At 46.8% G+C, this 25999-nt stretch overlaps 3 protein-coding genes and 1 non-coding gene across 4 annotated transcripts; 1 reads left to right on the top strand and 3 right to left on the bottom strand.

Annotated features, from left to right (window-relative positions):
• Nucleotides 1–1189: 1189 nt before the first annotated feature.
• Nucleotides 1190–7514, bottom strand: LOC135499920 (uncharacterized). Its single transcript, XM_064790981.1, has 9 exons — nt 6953–7514; nt 6689–6744; nt 5799–5989; nt 5258–5441; nt 4913–5035; nt 4363–4450; nt 4016–4084; nt 3298–3393; nt 1190–2690 (listed from the first exon to the last, which is right to left on the bottom strand). Exons 3-9 carry the CDS (start codon nt 5932–5934, stop codon nt 2655–2657), a joined length of 732 nt encoding a protein of 243 aa, XP_064647051.1. The 5' UTR covers nt 5935–5989; nt 6689–6744; nt 6953–7514; the 3' UTR covers nt 1190–2654.
• Trnai-aau (transfer RNA isoleucine (anticodon AAU)) lies at nt 2823–2896 on the top strand. The gene has a single exon. It is a non-coding gene; the product is annotated as a tRNA-Ile (tRNA).
• An 89-nt stretch (nt 7515–7603) lies between the features above and the next one.
• LOC135499451 (mucin-19-like) lies at nt 7604–16611 on the bottom strand (the record flags this gene model as incomplete). The annotated part of the gene is made up of 3 exons (XM_064790195.1): nt 16299–16611; nt 15394–15459; nt 7604–15036 (listed from the first exon to the last, which is right to left on the bottom strand). Coding segments are annotated over exons 2-3 (7482 nt in total), but the record flags the coding sequence as incomplete, so codon positions are not given.
• Nucleotides 16612–18347: 1736 nt separating this feature from the next.
• LOC135499713 (mucin-17-like) lies at nt 18348–25761 on the bottom strand. Its single transcript, XM_064790650.1, has 9 exons — nt 24936–25761; nt 24533–24588; nt 23874–24067; nt 23223–23406; nt 22849–22959; nt 21760–21853; nt 21054–21119; nt 20671–20766; nt 18348–20096 (listed from the first exon to the last, which is right to left on the bottom strand). The coding sequence occupies exons 1-9, from the start codon at nt 25746–25748 to the stop codon at nt 20076–20078; spliced, it is 1635 nt and encodes a 544-aa protein (XP_064646720.1). The 5' UTR covers nt 25749–25761; the 3' UTR covers nt 18348–20075.
• Between the last annotated feature and the right edge of the window lie 238 nt (nt 25762–25999).

Here is a 25999-nt window from a genome sequence, read left to right as displayed (position 1 = left end):
ATAGTGCAATCAACCTGCACACGACCACTGTTATCCTGTTAAGATCATAAAAGTCAAGAATGTCAAACATGTCTACATCGACAGTGGACTGTGACGGATCACAATGGGCTATCACCTCCTTGGTGTATGACTTTGTCTGCCAAATCGCCAATGGACTGTGACGAGTGACAATGAGCTATCACGTTCTTGGTGGATGACAGTGTCCCTGACGTATGAGGTTCTTAGGGTGTGTCCCTTGAACAAATTATTCGCATTCCGCATCACATGATATATGTTCCTCTAGTACCCATTATGAAATGTTTTGAATGCTTCGTGATATGCCGTCAAAATTCATAATAAAACTTGCTTACAATCATGTATTGCGGTAGACGCTTTGCTGCTATACTCAATATTTCATTTGTGACCTGGTTTCTATAGGCTTTCATATTTGACAATGACTAGTGTCCCTAGCACAGGTCAAATATTAGCAAGAGTGTTCCTTCAACGTGCACCTATTATATCATTGATATCACAGCACACGCCCTACATTCACACGGCGTCAATTGTTGTGTAGGTAGGAATATATCAGGAAGAGTTCAATGAAAAGACCGTTCCACTTGCGCGGAGACGAGAGCACTACCAAGTCAAAGTTTTATATTTATCAATGTACCGATGACACAGACGTCTCACTCTGTCCTGAGGTGTACCTTTAGGCCTAGTAGCCCACAGTTTACGCAGTCCAACCGGCTACATAAGTAACACTGGCTGCGGGTATTTTTTCCCAGTCTAGATAGCTGTTACAAAGATTTAGTGGATCTAGTAGCTGTACGGTCAGTGTTTTCCGTAACGCCCGGTATATCCGTTGTTATTGTCTGTAGTTGTTGATAAACCGATGTTGATAACCTATTCTAAATTGAGCCTTAAAATGCCACACATGTAGAAGCGGTAACTGGTTAAAAGAAAAGGCACTGGAAACGAGTAAGAAAAGAGCTCATAGATGCCCCAACACATTGTAATATGGTGCTGAAATCGATCTCCAAAGATGCCCGATGAACCTGAACCCAAAAATGCACATGCAGGTCCATGTTCGTAGCATTGCGATCCCAGGAATGCAATCTTGGACGAACAGTTTTTCGAGTCCACAAAAGCCAACAAGAGAGACAGAATGAATGATGAAGCCCAATGCACAAACTACAGCAAAGTACAGAACTCTTTTAAATTAGTTTATTCATGACAACAACAAAATAATGACACATGACACACTTTGGTTAAGTAAGAAACTAATAACATTTTACAGAATGTAAATAATAAATACTAACAAGATCAAATAAATCTATGACAATATCACTATGACATTCAATCTGTTCCCTGGATTCAAAACTACTGGCGATCGTCTTCAGTTTCAACATCATCCCAGTGGCTTCTTTAGGACTGATGCATTGAGCAGGGCCTCGACAGGCCGGGATATGACCACTGCTTGAGCCTTCTACAGCAGTATTGACGATCTGTAAGACTAGACCATGGGCCATGACTATACAGGGTGGTCCAGAAAAAACGCAACCACTGGGATACTTCTACTACCCGCTAGATTAAAATCATTGATACCAGTGGATAGAGAATCTTTCTCGAATACGAATGATACCGAGATCGCCCGATTCTTTACAGTAGTTTCTGTTGCATAGATTTGTTTAAACTAAACCATGACGGGGTCACTGTCGACATTGAGCTTGACGTCCTGCACTTTGACGGCAGTTCATCTAGCCTATATTATAATGACGAACATCACAATGCATGGCAGTTTTTAATGACAAATGATTGATATTTGGCATGGGTCCAGCCCACACTGTTTAACTACATGCATGTCAATATGGGCGTTGGCGCTTTTACTAAATGCGGTTCAAACACGGTTAGTTAACTCAATGAAAAACGTTGAGAATAAATGTGCCGTTGACCGAGTTTAATTGTTTGTGAACACTTGCAAAACCATCTGACAATTTCTCAGCAGATTGATTATCCAGTTCAGTCCTTAGAAAAGATTTATGTTTCTGACAATAAAGGCCACCACCCCTGTCCCAAATAACATCTCCATTATCCCTGAAAGAGGTTAAACCGAGCATGTATGGGGCGCCTTGCGATCGTGTGTATCCTGTGGAGGGAGACATTATTCACAATCAATTTGAACATCCAGGGGTGTCAGCTATGTCTCCTGTTTAAGTCACGAGTGACTCGCACACGAGTATATGAGTTGTTTTCTGTACAACCAAAGATAATCAAAATTCATAAGAAATATTCTAGTACAGGGAACCATAGTCCATTTCACGAGGAAATAGCATTTGGGTTATTTTAGATTTCACACAGAAAACGCATCATTTGACAAACTCCTATATTCCAACGTAAATTTCCAAAGTCCTCAGTGTCTGAAGGTACTCATTTGCCGATATATTGGACATCACATAACCGATACACGACCAACGACGAGTTATTGAAAGCGAAACACAAACTTTCCCGCCTTTTTAGAGTACCTCCTCTCGATTTCATATAAATACACTGCATGGCAAGAAATCACCGAAGTCAACGCATGAGAAAAGTTCCTCCAATGCACAAAGTTCAGCTGCCATCAACAGAGTGAGGCCATGGCATATCACACGCGTCACGCAGTTTAATACTATTTTTCATCAAAGTGTCGCCTTAGATCTCTCAGTGTTGATTTCCTGAAAAGGTAGATTGTATTCTGAGCGTTAGACGCAGAACTGGAACAAGCTATTTTTCCGAACATCACCATCACCATTTTCACGAGCCACTTTGAACGATACAAACACTCGTAATATACGTACAATATGTCTGGCCGGTTAGCTCAGTTGGTTAGAGCGTCGTGCTAATAACGCGAATGTCGCGGGTTCGATCCCCGTACTGGCCAATATTTTTCGTTACCTCAACGATCAGAACAGACGAATAATGACTATGATCAGAGGTGATTGTGTTTCTACCGGTTTTCTATTTTTGTTAGGTGACAGAATGTGTATTCATCGACTTAATCGGCAGTCCGTCATCTTTAGTTGCCTTGGTGTTCAACAGAGACCCAGCAGAAATCCGATGCATATGTACATAGCACTGTACACAGCATTGTACACATTGATGTACACAGCCATGTTCACAGCAATGTACACGTTGGTGTGTTTCCTATCGGACAAACAAGATCGCAGACGTTTGAAGGGGTCAATGAATACTCTTCCATCACTTCGGACTACAGAAACAAGTGATCATTTTCCTGCTTGATAATTTTGGGACGATTTCCTTTTGAAATGAGAGGGATGTTACCTTTGTCCGTGAACTAGGTGATGCTTGATCCTGTGAAGTCGCCAGATCAAGTAAACCAAGCTTCTCGGGACTGGCATTGGGACGGGGAGTCTTCAGCTGAATGAAAGAAAAACGCGGTTGAGATTCAGGATTATCGACATTTGTCTCATTGTGTTTTTGGAGCAAGAGTTAAAAAAAAGGTTCCGTTCATGCAGATTGTTCCATCAAAATCTAAAGGTTTCATTTTGACAAATTAATCGAGCCAGTTACAGTAGTTATGTGCAGTTACTGTAGTTACATATATTTTTAGAAATATTCACTATGCATTGTGGTGGGGAAGTGTACCAGGCATCTATTTCAGACCAATCTTTGTTGTTCTTATGCCAGTGGTGTGCAAATCATGTATGATATCAGGGATCATGAGGGTCTACAATAAAGCTACCAAACTGCCAATCCATCAAATATTCAGTCAGCTTGCCACAGTGGCTCAGGTCAAGTCTTGGGGTTGAGAAAGTGTAAGGTGTTCGGTGTTTGGGTGAAGCGAGAAAACAAGATGACAAAGTCAATTCCCGTGTTACACCACTTACACTAGGGGTCACCCTGGTGTTGCCGAAGTGTTACACCAGTGTTCCACCCGGGCTCGGTGTTTGGAGACGGGGCCAGTCTCCTACACCAACACTGCACCAACACCAATACCTACCCCGAGACTTAACCTGAACCAGTGGCACTGGACACTTACCGCCTTGCTGAGGGAGTCTTGTTCGTACCCTAGGTAAGAGGCGTAGGTCCCATGATGCTGTTTGCCCGACTAGAAAACAAAACAGTAACCTACTTTAGAAAAGACATTTGCCAATATTTCAATGTTCCAGGGACGATTCCAGTCCGTACAGCTAAGCTACGGCATTGACAAGCACGTAGAGAGAATTAGATCACGAAAACCGAACCATCTCCACATGCCATCTCAAGTCATCCTGCTTATACCACCATACCTTCATTCAGTAAAGTTTCAAATTAACTAACTTCAGTTACTTATTAAATTTTAGATTTCAACTCTCGTGATTTGTATAATATGTACGCAGAACGTACCTCATCTTCAACAAAAGCAGCATTCTTCGCCGAGTGTGTCTGAGGACTTTTTCCGGGGGATGTGGAGAACATCTCTCTCTCTTCCTTTCTGTTATAACAAAGTGAAAACTAACATTGTAATGCGAGGAATTTCGAATCGAGCTATGTTATGACATGTTAGATGTATCTACACTTCATCATGATTACAGCGAAAGCAACAGCCATCGCCCCCGTTAACTTCACATGACAATGTCACCATCTTCTTATCAACCATGCCCACTGCTTCATCTCGCGTTCTCATGGGGTGCGCGTGACATTCCAGCAGCAAGGTTTTGACCGGCCATGACTGTGCTACCGGTGCTCCCTCATGTATTCCCCACGTTCCCGCCCTGAGAACAACACCATCAAGCGAATGTGTGCTGAGAAATGTTGTAACGGGAATGGAAAAGGAGAGAGATAAAACGGGCAGTTTGACGTGTGTATGTTAATATCAGGCCTATTTTATCATCTCCACGAGTGAAACACCGGAAACTTGGACCATCAACAAAAATATCGGAATTTATCTCCTTACTTTGCCCTAGTGTCCGCCTTCCTCCACCTGCAGAGCAGGCACAGCATTCCCACGAGTGTGATGAGTGCGAGGAAACCACCGATCGATATTCCCAGGAAGAGCATAAGTTTAGACTCACTATATCTGAAAATAAAAACATTTTGTTAGATTGAGAGACAAACGATTAAAATTTAAAATCTAAAATCGACAACTAAAATTAATTTTCGACTGGTATTTCAACCTTTCTTTGAATTTTTGACACATAAGTTGTAGAAGTATGTTTTTTTGCCCTGGGCGGTTATGCTAAGAGCGACAACGACTTCAAAGCCTGACTATTATCATATTGACACCTGATCATGTACTTACACGCACGAAGGATCTCCCTCCTTGTCTTGGAAACATTCGGAATAAACGCCACAAGAGTGGTCTTTGCATTTAGACTGACAAGCAAAGTCAAAGGTATACGGCCTGTCAGGCTTTAGGTCCACACACTTGTGTCCCGTTGTGCAAGGGTTGAAGTCACAGGGACTGTAGGCTTTCGAAAAAGCGGCTAAAGTAAAAAGAAAGTAAATATCCGATCAATTGATTATAACTAAGTCTGTGACAGGAAAGTCGGGATCCCTCTAAAGTTACCTGATTTTGTTATTGTTCTAAAAGACGAAATCATCACTCACGTTTCCATAATAAGATAATTCTAAGTGGATCTCATTTTTTGTGGAACATCTTTCCACGTCTGAGGTGTCTAGAACGTTTTCCTAGAAATCCATTTCTGGTAAGAATCATTTAAGATTATGACTCATCTTATATTTGTCTCAGGGTTAGATTATTCTCAGTAGAGCATTCTTTTTAGTAAAACTATGTACATGATTGGGACTATTGGAATGTCAAGGAAGGTAAACAAACTCACTCTGAAGACTCTTCACCATTCCGGCATAGTCCACAGCTTTACCATCAACGGTAACGTTGTGCTTTGATGCATTGTTCACTGCGGCCAACAAAACGGTATCGAGTTTGAAACTCCCGCCAGAGGCAGCTGACGCCATCCTCAAATCTGCTAAAGGAATGCTGATTTTCACGTTAACTATTGCAGAACCTTGTCTGAAAAATGCAGAGAAATTATCATAAAATCTGAATGGCCAGCGCCATATACTCGTTTGAAAAAAACAACAGGATCTTCTCTATGCATTTACTGTAAATCTTCAATCTTGACACTAGAAGCACTGATTTCGTTCCTTACAACGTCTCTAGTACTAGAAAGGTACTACCACCTTGAAAAGCAGTACCGCGGATATAGAAAAGGAAATAATTTTTCGTTTTGCAAAGAGGCTATATCGCATCACCACTAAGCTCGCTAAAATGAGTGCCTTTCTCACAAAATCACCTTAAAACCCACCAGAAAGTGACAAGTTTTATTGATAAAGATAATATTTTGCTATTTATTGATAAGATAAAACTTTTATGAGAGAAAGTGGCACTAATTCGGCATCAATACAACTTACAGCCTGAACTGGTAACGCAGTATATGACGTAGGAACACCTGAATCTCAGGATGCCGATATCCAAGATGGCGGCAATTGATCAAATCTTTAAATTTCAGCAATGTCCGATTTTGGTAAATCTGATATCGCTTTACGTCACCATAGCCTTTCCAGATGGTCATTTTATGTTTTCACAATTACTCCTTGTGATTTTTGGATCCTCGTGTATGGTCATGAGACGTAAACGGAAGCCTGATGCAGGTCAACATTATGTAGCCATGAAAACTGTTGCCAAGTAACCAAACAAACGACAACTTACTTTATCTGTGGAATTTCGTAGTCAATACGGAAGATGAATCTCAGGACGAAACGCAACTGAAAATGTGACATTTGCATGATGAGTTTCTTGTGATTCTTTGAAACAAATATAGTGTTATTCTGATTTCAGGATGGTGCATTATCTGCTAAGGGTTTTGGTAACTAAATCTGTAGGCGTTATATCGGACACATATCATGATTTTTACTCTGTGTGTTTTTTATTTTGGATGAAGGTGTGCCCATTACTAAAAAAAACTGTACTTACGAAAGACACGACTGCATTCACAAGGTTCTTGTGAGCCTCGCTGGTCGGGTCCACAATGTCCGATCCATAGCCGAAATCAATCGTCAAGACGAAATTCGAGACAAACCTGGCCAGAGGGTCGATTTCTGTAGGTGCAAGTGCAGTAGTTGTGGTTGGGACAGTAGTTGTTGACGTAACAGAAGCAGATGGTGTGGGGGATATTGTTGAGGAAATCACAGATGACGTTGATGTAACAGTCGACGATGTACTTGAGGATGCTGGGGTAGACCCAGTGGTTGATCCTCCAGTACTTGTCGAGGGCTGCACTGTTGAAGTCCGAGTGCTTGACCCTCCAGTGCCTGTCGAGGATTGCACTTTTGACGTCCCGGTGGATGATCTTCCAGTACTTGTCGAGGACCCGGTGGATGATCCTCCAGTGCTTGTCGAGGACCCAGTTGATGATCCTCCAGTGCTTGTCGAGGACCCGGTGGATGATCCTCCAGTGCTTGTCGAGGACCCGGTGGATGATCCTCCAGTGCTTGTCGAGGACCCGGTAGATGATCCTCCAGTGCTTGTCGAGAACCCAGTGGATGATCCTCCAGTGCCTGTCGAGGACCCGGTGGACGATCCTCCAGTGCTTTTCGAGGACCCGGTGGATGATCCTCCAGTGCTTGTCGAGGACCCAGTGGATGATCCTCCAGTGCTTGTCGAGGACGCGGTAGATGATCCTCCAGTGCTTGTCGAGGACCCGGTGGATGATCCTCCAGTGCTTGTCGAGGACCCAGTTGATGATCCTCCAGTGCTTGTCGAGGACCCGGTGGATGATCCTCCAGTGCTTGTCGAGGACCCGGTGGATGATCCTCCATTGCCTGTCGAGGACACAGTTGATGATCCTCCGGTGCTGGTCGAGATCCCAGTTGATGATCCTCCAGTGCCTGTCGAGGACCCAGTGGATGATCCTCCAGTGCCTGTCGTGGACCCGGTGGACGATCCTCCAGTGCCTGTCGAGGACCCAGTTGATGATCCTCCAGTGCTGGTCGAGGACCCAGTTGATGATCCTCCAGTGCCTGTCGAGGACCCGGTGGATGATCCTCCAGTGCCTGTCGAGGACCCGGTGGACGATCCTCCAGTGCCTGTCGAGGATTGCACTTTTGACGTCCCAGTGGATGATCCTCCAGTACTTGTCGAGGACCCGGTGGATGATCCTCCAGTGCTTGTCGAGGACCCGGTTGATGATCCTCCAGTGCCTGTCGAGGACCCGGTGGATGATCCTCCAGTGCCTGTCGTGGACTCGGTGGACGATCCTCCAGTGCCTGTCGAGGATTGCACTTTTGACGTCCCGGTGGATGATCCTCCAGTACTTGTCGAGGACCCGGTGGATGATCCTCCAGTGCCTGTCGAGGACCCGGTGGATGATCCCCCAGTGCCTGTCGTGGACCCGGTGGACGGTCCTCCAGTGCCTGTCCTGGACTCGGTGGACGATCCTCCAGTGCCTGTCGAGGATTGCACTTTTGACGTCCCGGTGGATGATCCTCCAGTACTTGTCGAGGACCCGGTGGATGATCCTCCAGTGCTTGTCGAGGACCCGGTGGATGATCCTCCAGTGCTTGTCGAGGACCCGGTAGATGATCCTCCAGTGCTTGTCGAGAACAAGGTGGATGATCCTCCAGTGCCTGTCGAGGACCCGGTGGACGATCCTCCAGTGCTTGTCGAGGACCCGGTGGATGATCCTCCAGTGCTTGTCGAGGACCCGGTGGATGATCCTCCAGTGCTTGTCGAGGACCCGGTAGATGATCCTCCAGTGCTTGTCGAGGACCCGGTGGATGATCCTCCAGTGCTTGTCGAGGACCCAGTTGATGATCCTCCAGTGCTTGTCGAGGACCCGGTGGATGATCCTCCAGTGCTTGTCGAGGACCCGGTGGATGATCCTCCAGTGCTTGTCGAGGACCCGGTGGATGATCCTCCAGTGCTTGTCGAGGACCCGGTGGATGATCCTCCATTGCCTGTCGAGGACACAGTTGATGATCCTCCGGTGCTGGTCGAGATCCCAGTTGATGATCCTCCAGTGCCTGTCGAGGACCCAGTTGATGATCCTCCAGTGCTGGTCGAGGACCCAGTTGATGATCCTCCAGTGCCTGTCGAGGACCCGGTGGATGATCCTCCAGTGCCTGTCGAGGACCCGGTGGACGATCCTCCAGTGCCTGTCGAGGATTGCACTTTTGACGTCCCAGTGGATGATCCTCCAGTACTTGTCGAGGACCCGGTGGATGATCCTCCAGTGCTTGTCGAGGACCCGGTTGATGATCCTCCAATGCCTGTCGAGGACCCGGTGGATGATCCTCCAGTGCCTGTCGTGGACCCGGTGGACGATCTTCCAGTGCCTGTCCTGGACTCGGTGGACGATCCTCCAGTGCCTGTCGAGGATTGCACTTTTGACGTCCCGGTGGATGATCCTCCAGTACTTGTCGAGGACCCGGTGGATGATCCTCCAGTGCCTGTCGAGGACCCGGTGGATGATCCCCCAGTGCCTGTCGTGGACCCGGTGGACGGTCCTCCAGTGCCTGTCCTGGACTCTGTGGACGATCCTCCAGTGCCTGTCGAGGATTGCACTTTTGACGTCCCGGTGGATGATCCTCCAGTACTTGTCGAGGACCCGGTGGATGATCCTCCAGTGCTTGTCGAGGACCCGGTGGATGATCCTCCAGTGCTTGTCGAGGACCCGGTGGATGATCCTCCAGTGCCTGTCGAGGACCCGGTGGACGATCCTCCAGTGCTTGTCGAGGACCCGGTGGATGATCCTCCAGTGCTTGTCGAGGACCGGGTGGATGATCCTCCAGTGCTTGTCGAGGACCCGGTAGATGATCCTCTAGTGCTTGTCGAGGACCCGGTGGATGATCCTCCAGTGCTTGTCGAGGACCCAGTTGATGATCCTCCAGTGCTTGTCGAGGACCCGGTGGATGATCCTCCAGTGCTTGTCGAGGACCCGGTGGATGATCCTCCAGTGCTTGTCGAGGACCCGGTGGATGATCCTCCAGTGCTTGTTGAGGACCCGGTGGATGATCCTCCAGTGCCTGTCGAGGACCCAGTTGATGATCCTCCAGTGCTGGTCGAGGACCCAGTTGATGATCCTCCAGTGCCTGTCGAGGACCCGGTGGATGATCCTCCAGTGCCTGTCGAGGACCCGGTGGACGATCCTCCAGTGCCTGTCGAGGATTGCGCTTTTGACGTCCCAGTGGATGATCCTCCAGTACTTGTCGAGGACCCGGTGGATGATCCTCCAGTGCTTGTCGAGGACCCGGTGGATGATCCTCCAGTGCCTGTTGAGGACCCAGTGGATGATCCTCCAGTGCCTGTCGTGGACCCGGTGGACGATCCTCCAGTGCCTGTCCTGGACTCGGTGGACGATCCTCCAGTGCCTGTCGAGGATTGCACTTTTGACGTCCCGGTGGATGATCCTCCAGTACTTGTCGAGGACTCGGTGGATGATCCTCCAGTGCCTGTCGAGGACCCGGTGGATGATCCCCCAGTGCCTGTCGTGGATCCGGTGGACGGTCCTCCAGTGCCTGTCCTGGACTCGGTGGACGATCCTCCAGTGCCTGTCGAGGATTGCACTTTTGACGTCCCGGTGGATGATCCTCCAGTGCTTGTCGAGGACCCGGTGGATGATCCTCCAGTGCCTGTCGAGGACCCGGTGGATGATCCTCCAGTGCCTGTCATGGACCCGGTGGACGATCCTCCAGTGCCTGTCCTGGACTCGGTGGACGATCCTCCAGTGCCTGTCGAAGATTGCACTTTTGACGTCCCGGTGGATGATCCTCCAGTACTTGTCGAGGACCCGGTGGATAATCCTCCAGTGCCTGTCGAGGACCCGGTGGATGATCCTCCAGTGCTTGTCGAGGACCCGGTAGATGATCCTCCAGTGCTTGTCGAGGACCCGGTGGATGATCCTCCAGTGCCTGTCGAGGACCCGGTGGATGATCCTCCAGTGCCTGTCGAGGACCCGGTGGACGATCCTCCAGTGCTTGTCGAGGACCCGGTGGATGATCCTCCAGTGCTTGTCGAGGACCGGGTGGATGATCCTCCAGTGCTTGTCGAGGACCTGGTAGATGATCCTCTAGTGCTTGTCGAGGACCCGGTGGATGATCCTCCAGTGCTTGTCGAGGACCCAGTTGATGATCCTCCAGTGCTTGTCGAGGACCCGGTGGATGATCCTCCAGTGCTTGTCGAGGACCCGGTGGATGATCCTCCAGTGCTTGTCGAGGACCCGGTGGATGATCCTCCAGTGCTTGTTGAGGACCCGGTGGATGATCCTCCAGTGCCTGTCGAGGACCCAGTTGATGATCCTCCAGTGCTGGTCGAGGACCCAGTTGATGATCCTCCAGTGCCTGTCGAGGACCCGGTGGATGATCCTCCAGTGCCTGTCGAGGACCCGGTGGACGATCCTCCAGTGCCTGTCGAGGATTGCGCTTTTGACGTCCCAGTGGATGATCCTCCAGTACTTGTCGAGGACCCGGTGGATGATCCTCCAGTGCTTGTCGAGGACCCGGTGGATGATCCTCCAGTGCCTGTTGAGGACCCAGTGGATGATCCTCCAGTGCCTGTCGTGGACCCGGTGGACGATCCTCCAGTGCCTGTCCTGGACTCGGTGGACGATCCTCCAGTGCCTGTCGAGGATTGCACTTTTGACGTCCCGGTGGATGATCCTCCAGTACTTGTCGAGGACTCGGTGGATGATCCTCCAGTGCCTGTCGAGGACCCGGTGGATGATCCCCCAGTGCCTGTCGTGGATCCGGTGGACGGTCCTCCAGTGCCTGTCCTGGACTCGGTGGACGATCCTCCAGTGCCTGTCGAGGATTGCACTTTTGACGTCCCGGTGGATGATCCTCCAGTGCTTGTCGAGGACCCGGTGGATGATCCTCCAGTGCCTGTCGAGGACCCGGTGGATGATCCTCCAGTGCCTGTCATGGACCCGGTGGACGATCCTCCAGTGCCTGTCCTGGACTCGGTGGACGATCCTCCAGTGCCTGTCGAAGATTGCACTTTTGACGTCCCGGTGGATGATCCTCCAGTACTTGTCGAGGACCCGGTGGATAATCCTCCAGTGCCTGTCGAGGACCCGGTGGATGATCCCCCAGTGCCTGTCGTGGATCCGGTGGACGGTCCTCCAGTGCCTGTCCTGGACTCGGTGGACGATCCTCCAGTGCCTGTCGAGGATTGCACTTTTGACGTCCCGGTGGATGATCCTCCAGTACTTGTCGAGGACCCGGTGGATGATCCTCCAGTGCTTGTCGAGGATCCGGTGGATAATCCTCCAGTGCTTGTCGAGGATCCGGTGGATGATCCTCCAGTGCTTGTCGAGGACCCGGTGGATGATCCTCCAGTGCTTGTCGAGGACCCGGTGGATGATCCTCCAGTGCTTGTCGAGGACCCGGTTGATGATCTTCCAGTGCTTGTAGAGGACCCAGTTGATGATCCTCCAGTTCTTGTCGAGGACCCGGTGGATGATCCTCCAGTACTTGTTGAGGACCCGGTGGATGATCCTCCAGTGCCTGTCGAGGACCCGATGGATGATCCCCCAGTGCCTGTCGTGGACCCGGTGGATGATCCTCCAGTGCTTGTCGAGGACCCGGTGGATGATCCTCCAGTGCTTGTCGAGGATCCGGTGGATGATCCTCCAGTGCTTGTCGAGGATCCGGTGGATGATCCTCCAGTGCTTGTCGAGGATCCGGTGAATGATCCTCCAGTGCTTGTCGAGGACCCGGTGGATGATCCTCCAGTGCTTGTCGAGGACCCGGTGGATGATCCTCCAGTGCTTGTCGAGGACCCGGTTGATGATCTTCCAGTGCTTGTAGAGGACCCAGTTGATGATCCTCCAGTGCTTGTCGAGGACCCGGTGGATGATCCTCCAGTACTTGTTGAGGACCCGGTGGATGATCCTCCAGTGCTTGTCGAGGACCGGGTGGATGATCCTCCAGTGCTTGTCGAGGACCCGGTGGATGATCCTCCAGTGCTTGTCGTGGACCCGGTGGATGATCCTCCAGTGCTTGTCGAGGACCCGGTGGATGATCCTCCGGTGCCTGTCGTGGACCCGGTGGATGATCCTCCAGTGCTTGTCGAAGACCCGGTGGATGATCCTCCAGTGCTTGTCGAGGACCCGGTGGATGATCCTCCAGTGCTTGACGAGGACCCAGTTGATGATCCTCCAGTGCTTGTCGAGGACCCGGTGAATGATCCTCCAGTGCTTGTCGAGGACCCAGTTGATGATCCTCCGGTGCTTGTCCTGGACCCGGTGGATGATCCTCCAGTGCTCATCGAGGACCCAGTTGATGATCCTCCGGTGCTTGTCGAGGACCCGGTGGATGATCCTCCAGTGCCTGTAGTGGACCCGGTGGATGATCCTCCAGTGCTTGTCGAGGACCCGGTGGATGATCCCCCAGTGCCTGTCGAGGACCCAGTTGATGATCCTCCAGTGCTGGTCGAAGACCCAGTTGATGATCCTCCAGTGCCTGTCGAGGACCCGGTGGATGATCCTCCAGTGCCTGTCGTGGACCCGGTGGACGATCCTCCAGTGCCTGTCAAGGATTGCATTTTTGACGTCCCGGTGGATGATCCTCCAGTACTTGTCGAGGACCCGGTGGATGATCTTCCAGTGCTTGTCGAGGACCCGGTGGATGATCCTCCAGTGCTTCTCGTGGACCCGGTGGATGATCCTCCAGTGCTTGTCGAGGACCCGGTGGATGATCCTCCAGTGCTTGTCGTGGACCCGGTGGATGATCCTCCAGTACTTATCGAGGACCCGGTGGATGATCCTCCAGTGCTTGTCGAGGACCCGGTGGATGATCCACCAGTGCTTGTCGAGGACCCAGTTGATGATCCTCCAGTGCTTGTCGAGGACCCGGTGGATGATCCTCCAGTGCTTGTCGAGGACCCAGTTGATGATCCTCCGGTGCTTGTCCTTGACCCGGTGGATGATCCTCCAGTGCTCGTCGAGGACCCAGTTGATGATCCTCCGGTGCTTGTCGAGGACCCGGTGGATGATCCTCCAGTGCCTGTAGTGGACCCGGTGGATGATCCTCCAGTGCTTGTCGAGGACCCGGTGGATGATCCCCCAGTGCCTGTCGAGGACCCAGTTGATGATCCTCCAGTGCTGGTCGAGGACCCAGTTGATGATCCTCCAGTGTCTGTCGAGGACCCGGTGGATGATCCTCCAGTGCCTGTCTCGGACCCGGTGGATGATCCTCCAGTGCCTGTCGTGGACCCGGTGGACGATCCTCTAGTGCCTGTCCTGGACTCGGTGGACGATCCTCCAGTGCCTGTTGAGGACCCGGTGGACGATCCTCCAGTGCCTGTCGAGGATTGCACTTTTGACGTCCCGGTGGATGATCCTCCAGTGCTTGTCGAGGACCCGGTGGATGATCCTCCAGTGCCTGTCGAGGACCCGGTGGATGATCCTCCAGTGCCTGTCGTGGACCCGGTGGACGATCCTCTAGTGCCTGTCCTGGACTCGGTGGACGATCCTCCAGTGCCTGTCGAGGATTGCACTTTTGACGTCCCGGTGGATGATCCTCCACTACTTGTCGAGGACCCGGTGGATGATCCTCTAGTGCTTGTCGAGGACCCAGTTGATGATCCTCCAGTGCTTGTCGAGGACCCGGTGGATGATCCTCCAGTGCTTGTCGAGGACCCAGTTGATGATCCCCGAGTGCCTGTAGAGGACCCAGTTGATGATCCCCTAGTGTCTGTCGTGGACCCGGTGGACGATCCTCCAGTGCCTGTCGTGGACCCGGTGGACGATCCTCCAGTGCCTGTCGAGGACCCGGTGGACGATCCTCCAGTGCTTGTCGAGGACCCGGCAGATGATCCTCCAGTGCATGTCGATGACCCGGTGGATGATCCTCCAGTGCCTGTCGAGGACCCGGTGGATGATCCTCCAGTGCCTGTCGAGGACCCAGTTGATGATCCTCCAGTGCTTGTCGAGGACCCACTGGATGATCCCCCAGTGCCGGTCGAGGACCCGGTGAATGATCCTCCATTGCCTGTCGAGGACCCAGTTGATGATCCTCCAGTGCCTGTCGTGGACCCGGTGGATGATCCCCCATTGCTTACTGTTAAAGTCAAGAAAATAATGCAAAATACTGCCCATATCAAAGAAATATACTGGTCATGGCAGTACGTCATGGTTGATAGACACGCATCGAACATTGTATGAGATTCACGCTAGACATGTGACCTGTCTATTGACTTCCAAATTCGACACATGATTTTCAATGCGACCGAGTACACTCAAATACAGTGTCTTAGCATTATTGTCAGAAAAATTTTATTGCTGCTAATACTTGTTATCAGAAAAACTTTACATCGAAGAATTTGACCAGTTCCTTTAGGAAATATTCAAACTTACATGATGCATCACTTTTTTTTTGTTAAGTATTTATAGGACTAGAATAATTGGCTTTGCTTACCGCTTGCCAGGATGACGATAGCCAATAGGATTATTCCGATCCGTGCCATTGTTGTTGATCAACAAGCTGAAAATGAAAATAGATATACAGTAATTGAAGACAACAAAATCAGATTAACAACTTTAAAAAATAGGGAGTTTGATCATGATATCAGTGACTTATCACGGAGTCTTATACGTATACAGATGTACACAAAATTCGTCCTCTTTCTACAGTTGTATTCGTATACGTATGATGGTCAGTGATAATTTGTTTTCTTATTCTGCCTTATATGCGGACTCCATCACAACTTTTAAGACACTCCTTAAGACCCACCTTTTTCAACAACATTACGAACATTAGAATTGCTTATTGTCAAAGACTATACTTCTTATAGAGACTCTGTTTTTGTTAAGCGCCTATGAACGGCCCAATATAGGACTGATAAGGGCGATATATAAATGTGATACATAGATAGATATATAGATATCATTGCAGTTATCAGTATATTTACAATCAAGTTATCCGTGAAGCGAACAAACTTTGAATTGCAATGAAATTCTAATGCAATATCGAGTGTCGGATCAAAGGTGTAAATCTGAATTGCCACAGACAATAGAAGGCAGCGGGACAAACAATATTCAGATTCGATAAGTTCGGGCATCTATATGGGCATCCACACACACAGCCCCGATCGACTTCCAAAGTTAATCCAAAGTCTCCCTCCCCCAGCGGTTATTTACACATTCAATAGATTGAATTAAAACGACATTGTACTGATTTCAGTTTCCATTCCTTGATACAAGCCATCGGATCCATTAATGTATACTGCATCGACGTTATAACCGGTTAAGGCGCGTTTAAATACTCTTTGATATAGTGAATTTTTGATAACGATGATAAGAATAAGCTGATATTAAACCTACCTGTCTGTATAAAGCCTTGCTGGCTGAAAAGTTTCACCAAAAGGGTTTTGATCTTCTGGTTACAAAGACCTCCAATTTTGAAATAATGATGTTCTCAAATTCGATGTAATGAAACGCTGCGAGATTCCTTCTTCCCCGCTACCAATCCATGTCGCACGAATGTATTAAGACGTACGGCCACTCCTGAACTCTTTTGATCTGAATTCAGCGGAAGATATATTCTAAAGATCAAATTTTCACCATGCCCGCCTTTTTCTCCGATTTTATCAAAGCGGAAGGATAATGGTGTTTCGAATATAACAGTGTTACAGTGTTTTGATGGGTCTAGCTGCCTTATAAGGAAATATTTAGCGGTATTTCGCTGAAAGACGTTAGTGGTTTAATTTGGTCTCTCTGTGTCATGAAAAATATTTCATCTTGAATGGTTTCATTCACACTGATATTATGACTACGCCCTATGTACTTTGTGATTGAGCTTTGGCCTCATTCAGTCAGGTAATTTCTCATCGTCTGATATTCAAGCTTAGCATGAATATCATCACGCACCGACCTCGAGTTTTAAAGTAATAACTCTATGGTTCAATGGGCCTTCTTTCAGTTTTGATATAAATTAAGTGACCTTAAAGGCCTGCGCCGTTTGTTAAAAATTTCGAATTTGTAATTGAATTTAAAATTTTCCAATTGCGGAAATACGTACTAAATATCAATTTTATTCAATTTTGTCATTGTGAAGACTGATATACAAATACTATGAATACCAAGTTTAAACAACTTTGTACACATAATAACTGCACTACGGCATTGTGTATTGGCGGATTTCTATTTTACTGGAACGGTGTACCCCTTTAAGTTCGAGAAGGTTCTTTCTCGTCTGATTGAATGGCATCAACCGGCAAACGACTAGTGTAATACGGTCAAAACATGTGCAGTATGTAAATATGTCGACATTGCCAATTGTCTGATGGGTGTGGACAATCAGGTTTTTGGCAGATGACAGTGACACTCGTCTGAAGATCTGATGACGTACGGTGTACTATGTGTGTGTCGCTTTGACAACATCAACACATTCCTCATTTAGAAAAACATTCCAATCGTCTGAAAATATTTTCTAGTAAGCGTCAAATATCACGAGGGCTTTACGAGATATATTGCAAAACAAGCCAGGAATTCGGACGACAAAATGGTCTACCCATTGTAAATGTCCTCATAACTCATTCACCATGAACAGGCCTACACATTTGACCATTACAATGGATATCTAGTGCAGGTCAAATATCAGGAAGGGAGTTCCTTTATTGTGCTTATTGATATCGATATCACTGGACAAACCTTACATTCTCACGGCATCAATGGCTAATCGGAACACGGTCTCCGATCAAAGACAAAATTATCTTATTCGTATGAGACATCGCTCATGCAATACCAACTTGTTGTCGTATTCGCAGTTAATCTGGCAAATGGAACGAGTGGCGGGTGGTTACGTAATACGCTGTTACCCCTGCTGCCTGCCTGAACAACTGGAGAGGTGATCACCACGATTAGTTATGCGTGAGTGAAATCGCGTACGAATATTTTTGTCTTTGATCGAAGACCGTGGGGTATGCTTGTGTAAGAGAGAGTTCAATCATGGTGGGTAAAGGTATTGGTGTACCTTTCTAACACAATAGAATCAAAGCCCTCCCATTGTTAGAGGGGTACAATCGGGTAGAAATTATAAATGCGGGCCTGAACGCTCCTCAAAATGAACTAATACTTGTCTGTTTGTTTAGTGTCGTCCTTTCCTCTCCTGGTAAGCACGTATTGTTTTGGGCAAACTGATGCCTTCACCCGCCGTGTCAATAGCTGGTTAGCCAAGATTGAGAGTGCGTAGCAAAGACAGGGCCTACTGCTGTTACGCGTAAAGGGAAAGCAGCATTGGAATGCAAAGGTTGCTGAATAATGACAGCAACAATCACCAACATGCTTTTTTCGGATGGGATGGACCATGTTAATTGTCATGAGGATGATGGGTTACTACACAATGAACTGGACTAAACACTATTATAAAAACATAACATAATAAATAGATTTATTCACACATTCTTGATGGACCGCCTTAGACATTCTATCGTCATCATCTTTTCTTCTTTTTCATCATTTTCAGCTTCGTGGCTGAGACTTGGATATGTATAATGTAATATATCTGCTGACGGCGCATGGTCTCAGCAAAATGAGAAATGTTATAATTTGCATGAAAACAACGAAGAAAGAAATACAGAGTTGATCTTATGAGGCCACACTATCATTCGTTATTCAACGTTTTCTATTACACGCATATCGCTTCTCAAACTACAGGATGATGTACGGTAGGTTTTGAGCTCGACTAGGTTGGTCGTCATCACCTAGATTTCGTCAGTGTAGACTCGGCCTTACCATGCAAATACAGGATCGTAGGATTGTACAGTCTCGGTAATTTCCAGTACATAACTCGTTTGGTCGTTCGCGAGATTTCACAATCATTGGCGTAGCCTGAAAGCCTTCGACCCCCCCCCCCCCACACACACACCTCAAACATTATCACAGCCTTGTTTCCACCACGATATTACCGAGACTACCATGGGCCAGGTTATATAACGATGTCCTCTACTATATAGGGACTGGTTACAGTCGCTAACTATCATCACATTTTGTCGAAAATAAACTACACTATTCACCCATTTCCAAAAGCGTAAATTGACCGGAAATAACCCCGCTTTCGAGCCTTCTGATTGGCTGATTGCAAATGAACACAACGGGGATGCAGAATTTGGCCATTTTAATTGATTAATCCACCGGAACTAACCGCACAATTTGCTTTTGGAAATCTCTTAATGTGCTTGCTCGACGCGGCGTCCAGATATTTCTTTTGCCGCAGTACATGTATATACATCAATATAAGGAAATATAATTATGAATAGTATCACCAGGTATGAAGGTTTACCCTAATACTTGACTTGGCATGGGTCCAGCCCACATCGTTCAGTTACAAGAATAACAAGATAGGCGTTACCGAAATTACAAAATGTTTGTGGAATACGACCATTTATCTCAATGAAAAGCATTGACAATGACTGTGCAATACGGAACTTTCTTCAGGTGTACCAGAAGAATTGAGAGGCGCCCTCTATCAAATGAATGTTAAGTTATTCCAGATAAAACCTTCCGGCCTTTAAGTTGGTTTTCTAACAATAACCCCCCCCCCCCTCCTCATTCGCAGAGCATTCTGCGAAGAGCTTTCCGATGCTGTTTCGAATTTAAGTTGGCTCGCAAGAGGAGCCAATAATTCGCTATCAGATTCTAATTCCAGTAACGCCTACATTTTCGCAAGTTGCCCACACCCGACATTTCGAATCATGTTAAAATTTGCTCCTGAGTTTCTACATGTATGTACACAAAATTATAAATATATTTACACAATGATGTTTAGTAAGGAGCACCTAAATTGGAAGATTGCAACCGGAGGAACAGTTCCTCGAGTCCACGAAACGATGACAGACGAGATAAGGACACTAAACCCCCGCGCGGGGCGCTCGTGTCGTTCGTTGTGGTTGTTGCTGTAGTCACCTGACAGCCACCCCGTGCCAGTTCATGACGAAAGTTTCCCCAAGGACAATCAGCTTTCCTTCCGAATTGGAAGGGAAATCTCAAAAAATATCACACAATCTCGAAACGATGTCCTTGGAGATAAAATGTTTAACGTCGACAGTTTATTCGCTCGGCACTGACTAATACTACGTTTTTTCAAAGTGTCGCCAAGTCTTAAATCTCAGTGTTGGTTCCCTGAAAAGATAGATTATATTCTGAGTGTTGGACGTTTGCAAAATTGGAACAAGATATTTTTTCATACAGTCACCGCTTTCATGATGAGCCACCTTGAACGTTATCAACACCTGTGATGTATTCCGTTTAACATGTCCGACAGGTTAGCTCAGTTGGTTAGAGCGTCGTGCTAAATGTAATAACACGATTGTCGTGGGTTCGACCCCGTTTCTCGCCAATATTTTGCATTAACACGGCGTTTTTTTTCCGAAAAGGGCAAATGAGTTCGACGTTAAAACGGTCAAGATCATTCTTGTTCGGTTCTTCTACATAAGTGTCAGTGTTTCCATACAATATCGGTATAGTTTTCATTATAGGGGAAAAGAGGAACACGTGACGATATGTTTTGCAGCGTTTTCCGTGGAAACGAACCCGTTTAGTGCTTGTCTCACGGTGCGGCCAGAGCTACAGTCCGTGTCGACCTTGATGGTCGATACACAATCAACTGAGCGCGTGTTCTATGCTAGGATTGCGGAGCCTACTGAGCTAACAGTTCAGCACGGGCGATATCCCATCAAAACGATAAGAATCTTACCTCGTCCGGTGAGCTTGATGAGCCCTCGTCCGATGACCTCGCCATGTGGTGTAAGCCAAGCTTCTTGGCACTGACTTTGGGACGAGGAATCCTTATCTGAAAAAGAAAAACGGACCTAAGATTGAAGATTACTTAACAGGATTGCTCCGGTTTGTTTCATGTATGTCACTATTTCTTTGAAGGAAGAGATGACTAACATGGGCCTAGAGTCTCACGCCGACACTAGGAAGATCGAACCAGGGACCCCATGGCTGCTAGTCAGAGACCTGAACCAATAAATACACCTGTTGAGTCATGGGGGCCGAACATGCCTAAGGAAGCAGCCTCCCCATCAAATATTGTAATATCTAAGCCCACTTGCCATGGTACAACTTGACACTTACCGGTTTACCAAGAGAGTCATGTTTGCAACCCAGGTACGCGTCGAAGTAATCGTACTGTATGCTCGACTGAAAACAAAACAGCAACCCATTAGAAATGACATTAACAATGAGACGTTTTTGATGAGTACTCTGAATGAAAGTATCTTTTTTATAGCACCTTTCCCACTGAATACAATGTTCAAAAGCGCTCACACTCCAAAATGCTCGCGGAAGAGGAAAGTTTTCAAGTTTTTTTGTAAGGTGATGGAGTCAGTTTCTTTCCTCAGGTCATGGCCTAGTGAGTTCCACATTCGAGGGGCATGCACTGAGAATGCCCTTGCCCCGAATGTTACCAGCCGGAATGGACGCTCGATAAGAAGATGCTGTGCCTCAGAACGGAGTGATCCAGCGGTAGTGTGCGGACAAATAAGTAATCTGTCGTAGTTGCTATGAAGGTGCCAAAGTGATAGATTTCCATGGATGTAGTACGTCAGTGCAATATGTATGATATTTTATTGATTTGTTTACTTTGTATGTTTCCGTTTTTGGTTAGAGTTATTCGTATGGGGAAATAAAATATATACAAGAACGTGGTGACGATGTGTCTTGTTTGACTGAGACCTGGATCCTCACACAAGTCATCTTGCTTTGTCCCGCCAGGTTTCATAATTCAACAAACTTCAGTTAGTAGTTCAAAGTTGAATGATAACTCTCGTCGTATACATACCTGGTCATGGCCATCCAAAAACGCAATATTCCTGGCTGAGGGTGCTTCATGAATACTTTCGGAGGATGTCGTGTCGCTCTCCCCGTCGTCCTTTCTGTAATTACAAAGTGGAAAGAACATGTTAATCCATGACTCATGCACAAGAATACTACATTTGATGACGTGGTTCCGTCCGGTTTGAATAGTCCACCATTGCCCCAAATGGCCTGTGCTAGGCCTCTTCATTTTTATACAGTTAATAGAAATGATACAAACATGGATTTTAGTTGTAATTATTCTATTTCAAACGACATTCATTTTTGTAATTTTATCACATAAGTGTAATGTACAGCGACGTCACAGCATGGAAACTAATATACACTATGGCGCCTATCATTACGAGTTCTCTATTATTTCGAACCAACTTTGAACTGCCAGTACATGATGAAAACAGAATTTATTTACATTAGAATTGCTGTGCATCTGACGTAGATAACACTCAAGCCATCTGAAGACGTTAATGGCGTATTGTTACGATTTTCGTTCACAGAAAGTGATTTCGTGAACCTCAATTGTTTATACCGCTAGCTGGCCATCAGAATATTTCATTTTTGTAACAAACAGCAACAGTTGCTCCCCTGTGAACTTCACAGGACGATCTCATTGTCTTCTTTATGGCCTTTTCTATAAAGTTCCCTTGGATTGGGTATGACAAACCCAAGGGAAACGTTTAGACAAACCATGTGCAACTGGCTCCTGCTTCCTATATGTTCCATCGATTAACACGTTGAAACGGACGAACTGAGAAATAAAACGACGGGAATGAAAAAGAGAGTCACGAATGGGAAGTACGCGCAGCCCTCTGGGTGAGTGCTTTTTTCATTTCGCTTATCTGGCCTTGCTGGTTAAGCCCTATCGACCACCCTGAAGGTGTTTCGTGGGGGTCGATGTTATCAAAATTTGCCCAGGTAACCCCTTGATTAGACTGTAGAACAATGGGAATTGGACCTAGGTACGAGCGAGCTTTGTTTGAAGAAAATATGCCGTGCATTCTTTTGCTAGGAACACTGGAATCTTGGACAAACGTTACATTTGATTCTATTCCCTTACCTCGACCTCCTCAACTTAAAGAACAAGCAAATGATACCAATAATGATGATGAGGACGAAGAAACCGGCGATAGATAATCCAATGAAGAGTTTGAGTGTTGAGTCGACGTATCTGAAAAAGACAACAGTTCGTCAGATTGACACTTCATATTCAAATAAAAATATGAAAACAATCCTACATTTTTCACTGGTAGTTAGTTCTCCCTTTGACCGACAGGTTTGACACGTTTGTAAACAATGTCAACTTTATCTTCACCATATTTGTGTTACACGTCAGACTCTCTCAGCTGGTCAAACTATAAAGACGAAGACGGCTAAGCTAATTGTAAATCTTGAGAGTTACCATCGAAGTTTATATCAGGATCATGTACTTACGCACAGAAAGGTTCTCCCTCATCATTCAGATTGCATTCGCTGAAAATGCCACAAGAGTAATCCTTGCATTTAGCGAGACAAGTGAAGACAAAGGCGTACGGCTTGTCTGGCTGCAAGTTACGGCACTGGAGTCCCGGGTTGCAAGGCTTGGCGTCACACGTTGTGAAGTTAGTCTGAAAGGCGTCTGAAGAAAGAAAGATGTGTTTGATAAATAGAAGTGATGAGGATTGCTTCGTATATGTGAAAGAAAGTAGGATCCCGCCAAGTTATGATAATAGTTATGAGACTTACATAGCGCTAAATCCAACTGGATTCAATCGCTCAAAGCGCATCACATTAAGTTAGTCGACTCTTCTAATCATCAGCTACCAGGCTGCGGAACGTTTTTCCTGAATATCGTGCTCAGGGGGACTAATATTTTTTGCCGTATACTTCGTTTCTAATGCATCTGTTCTGTGTTGAGAAGTTTATTGGTTACATTTCTTTTATAAATCTCTTCATGACAGAATCGTATGAAATACGTTTTCTAAGTTAAATCTATTCATGGTACAGGTGTAGGTACTTTCTTGTAGAAAGCTCTAAACCAAAGGCTTTTTCAGTAGCCGACCGCTGCAATGTCAAGAGGAGAATACTCCTGGTAAGTAAACTCACCCTTTTGTAGACTAATCACCATTCCCGTATAGTTCACGGGGTTATTATCAACAGTGACGTTGTGAGCCGATGCGTCCAACGCTTTCGAGACCATTGCGGCTTCGAGGTCGAAACTCCCATCAGAGGCAGCTGATGCATTGTTTAAGTCTGCTAAAGAAACGCTGAATTTCACGTCAACAATGGCAGAACCTCGTCTGAAAAATTAAGAAAATTGTAAATTGTAAAACCTGATTAGCCAGTGCCAAATCCTCGTTTGAAATCAACAAATGGGAGCTACTCTACGGATTTGCAGTAAATCTCGGTCAGCTTCTAGAGTTAATGTCACTATCCATTTGGGCTGCTGAGCAAAAAAAACCTGGCCAATTTCTTCAACAATTGTTTCTTTCATCAGTCGTACTTTGAGACCCAAGGGGAGGTTTACATTTTAGTAACCATGTTAACGACATACATTTTTTGTATGTATTTGTGTACATGTAGTGTATTGGTTTCGACATGTTCGCCTCCGTAAGGGAAAACCTGACCTGAACAAATCGGCCAAACATTATTCGCACAGAAGCCCAAAAGGATATTGACATCAACATATGAAGCTTATTGTGAGCACCTTCTCTTCTCAAAATTTGAAGCTGGGTAGCCAACGGATGCAACCAATGACAACTAACCTTATCCCTGTAACTTGGTATTCAATATGGAAGAAGAAATTCATAACATTTCGCATCTGAAATGATGAAATTTATTAGGTAAGTTCCTGGAGATTTCCAAAAATAAAATAGTTTTGTTCCGATTTCAAAATGGCGCATTGTCTGGTTACGTTTTGGTAATTACATCTGTGGGCGTCCCATCCAACAGATATCATGATTGTTAAGTATGGGAGTTACTTAGAATAAATCAACTTTCGCAACCAGAAACAGTTTCTTGTATGCCTCTTTGGTCGGCTCCTCAATATCTGATCATTAAGTTTAACGAATTTTGATGAGTTCCAACGTATATTATAATCATTAATTTAGTGAGAGTTACTAATGGAATGAAGGACAATTTTCGTAAACAAATCAAGATTGTACTTACGAAAGACACAACTGCTTTCACAAGCTTCTTATGAGCCTCGCTGGTCGAGTTTAAAATGTCTGATCCGTAGTCGAAATCAATCGTCAAGACGAAAATTCGAACAAAACTTGCCCCTGGGTTGATTCCAGTTTCTGCAGCCGGAGTTGTTGTAGTTGGAACTGGAGTTGTAATTGTTAGGACTGGAGTTTTAGGTGTAGTTGAAGTAGTTAGCGTTGGGGTAATTGTTGAGGCCTGCGTCGTCGAAAAGGGAGTGGCGGATGCCCCAGTGCTTGTCGAGGACTGCATCGCTGAGGAGGGAGTGGTTGATACTTCAATGCTTGTCGAGGACTGCATCGTTAAGGAGGGATTGGTTGATGCTCCAACGCTTGTAGAGGTCTGCATCGTTGGGGAGGGTGTGGTCGATGCTATAATGCTTGTAGAGGACTGCATCGCTGAGGAGGGAGTCGTTGATACTCCAATGCTTGTAGAAGACTGCATCGTTGAGGAGGGAGTGGTTGATACTCCAATGCTTGTCGAGGACTGCATCGATGAGGAGGGAGTGGTCGATACTCCAATGCTTGTAGAGGACTGCATCGTTGAGGAGGGAGTGGTTGATACTCCAATGCTTGTCGAGGACTGCATCGATGAGGAGGGAGTGGTCGATACTCCAATGCTTGTAGAGGACTGCATCGTTGAGGAGGGAATCGTTGATACTCCAATGCTTGTAGAGGACTGCATCGTTGAGGAGGGAGTGGTTGATACTCCAATGCTTGTAGAGGACTGCATCGTTGAGGAAGGAGTGGTTGATACTCCAATGCTTGTAGAGGACTGCATCGTTGAGGAGGGAGTGGTCGATACTTTAATGCTTGTCGTGGACTGCATCGTTGAGGAAGGAGTTTTGGATACTCCAATGGTTGTCGAGGACTGCATCGATGAGGAGGGAGTGGTGGATACTCCAATGCTTGTCGTGGACTGCATCGTTGAGGAGGGAGTGGTGGATACTCCAATGGTTGTCGAGGACTGCATCGATGAGGAGGGAGTGGTGGATACTCGAATGCTTGTCGAGGTCTGCATCGTTGAGGAGG

This window comes from Lineus longissimus, chromosome 15 (assembly GCF_910592395.1).
Source record: "Lineus longissimus chromosome 15, tnLinLong1.2, whole genome shotgun sequence".
NCBI classification, from domain to species: Eukaryota; Metazoa; Nemertea; class Pilidiophora; order Heteronemertea; family Lineidae; genus Lineus; species Lineus longissimus.
This window is presented reverse-complemented; position numbering and strand designations above follow the sequence as displayed.

What these genes read in the sequence shown, in the direction of transcription:
- LOC135499920 (XM_064790981.1), bottom strand. Translation starts at nt 5,934, where the DNA reads ATGGCGTCAGCTGCCTCTGGCGGGAGTTTCAAACTCGATACCGTTTTG. An exon ending in AATGGTGAAGAGTCTTCAGA is followed by an intron (nt 5,442 to 5,798) that starts GTGAGTTTGTTT and finishes TTTTTACTTTAG; the next exon opens with CCGCTTTTTCGAAAGCCTAC. An exon ending in CACCTAGTTCACGGACAAAG is followed by an intron (nt 2,691 to 3,297) that starts GTAACATCCCTC and finishes CTACCTTTTCAG; the next exon opens with GAAATCAACACTGAGAGATC.
- LOC135499713 (XM_064790650.1), bottom strand. Translation starts at nt 25,748, where the DNA reads ATGCAGTCCTCTACAAGCATTGGAGTATCAACCACTCCTTCCTCAACG. An exon ending in GGTGATTAGTCTACAAAAGG is followed by an intron (nt 23,407 to 23,873) that starts GTGAGTTTACTT and finishes TTCTTTCTTCAG; the next exon opens with ACGCCTTTCAGACTAACTTC. An exon ending in ATGACTCTCTTGGTAAACCG is followed by an intron (nt 20,767 to 21,053) that starts GTAAGTGTCAAG and finishes TTTCTTTTTCAG; the next exon opens with ATAAGGATTCCTCGTCCCAA.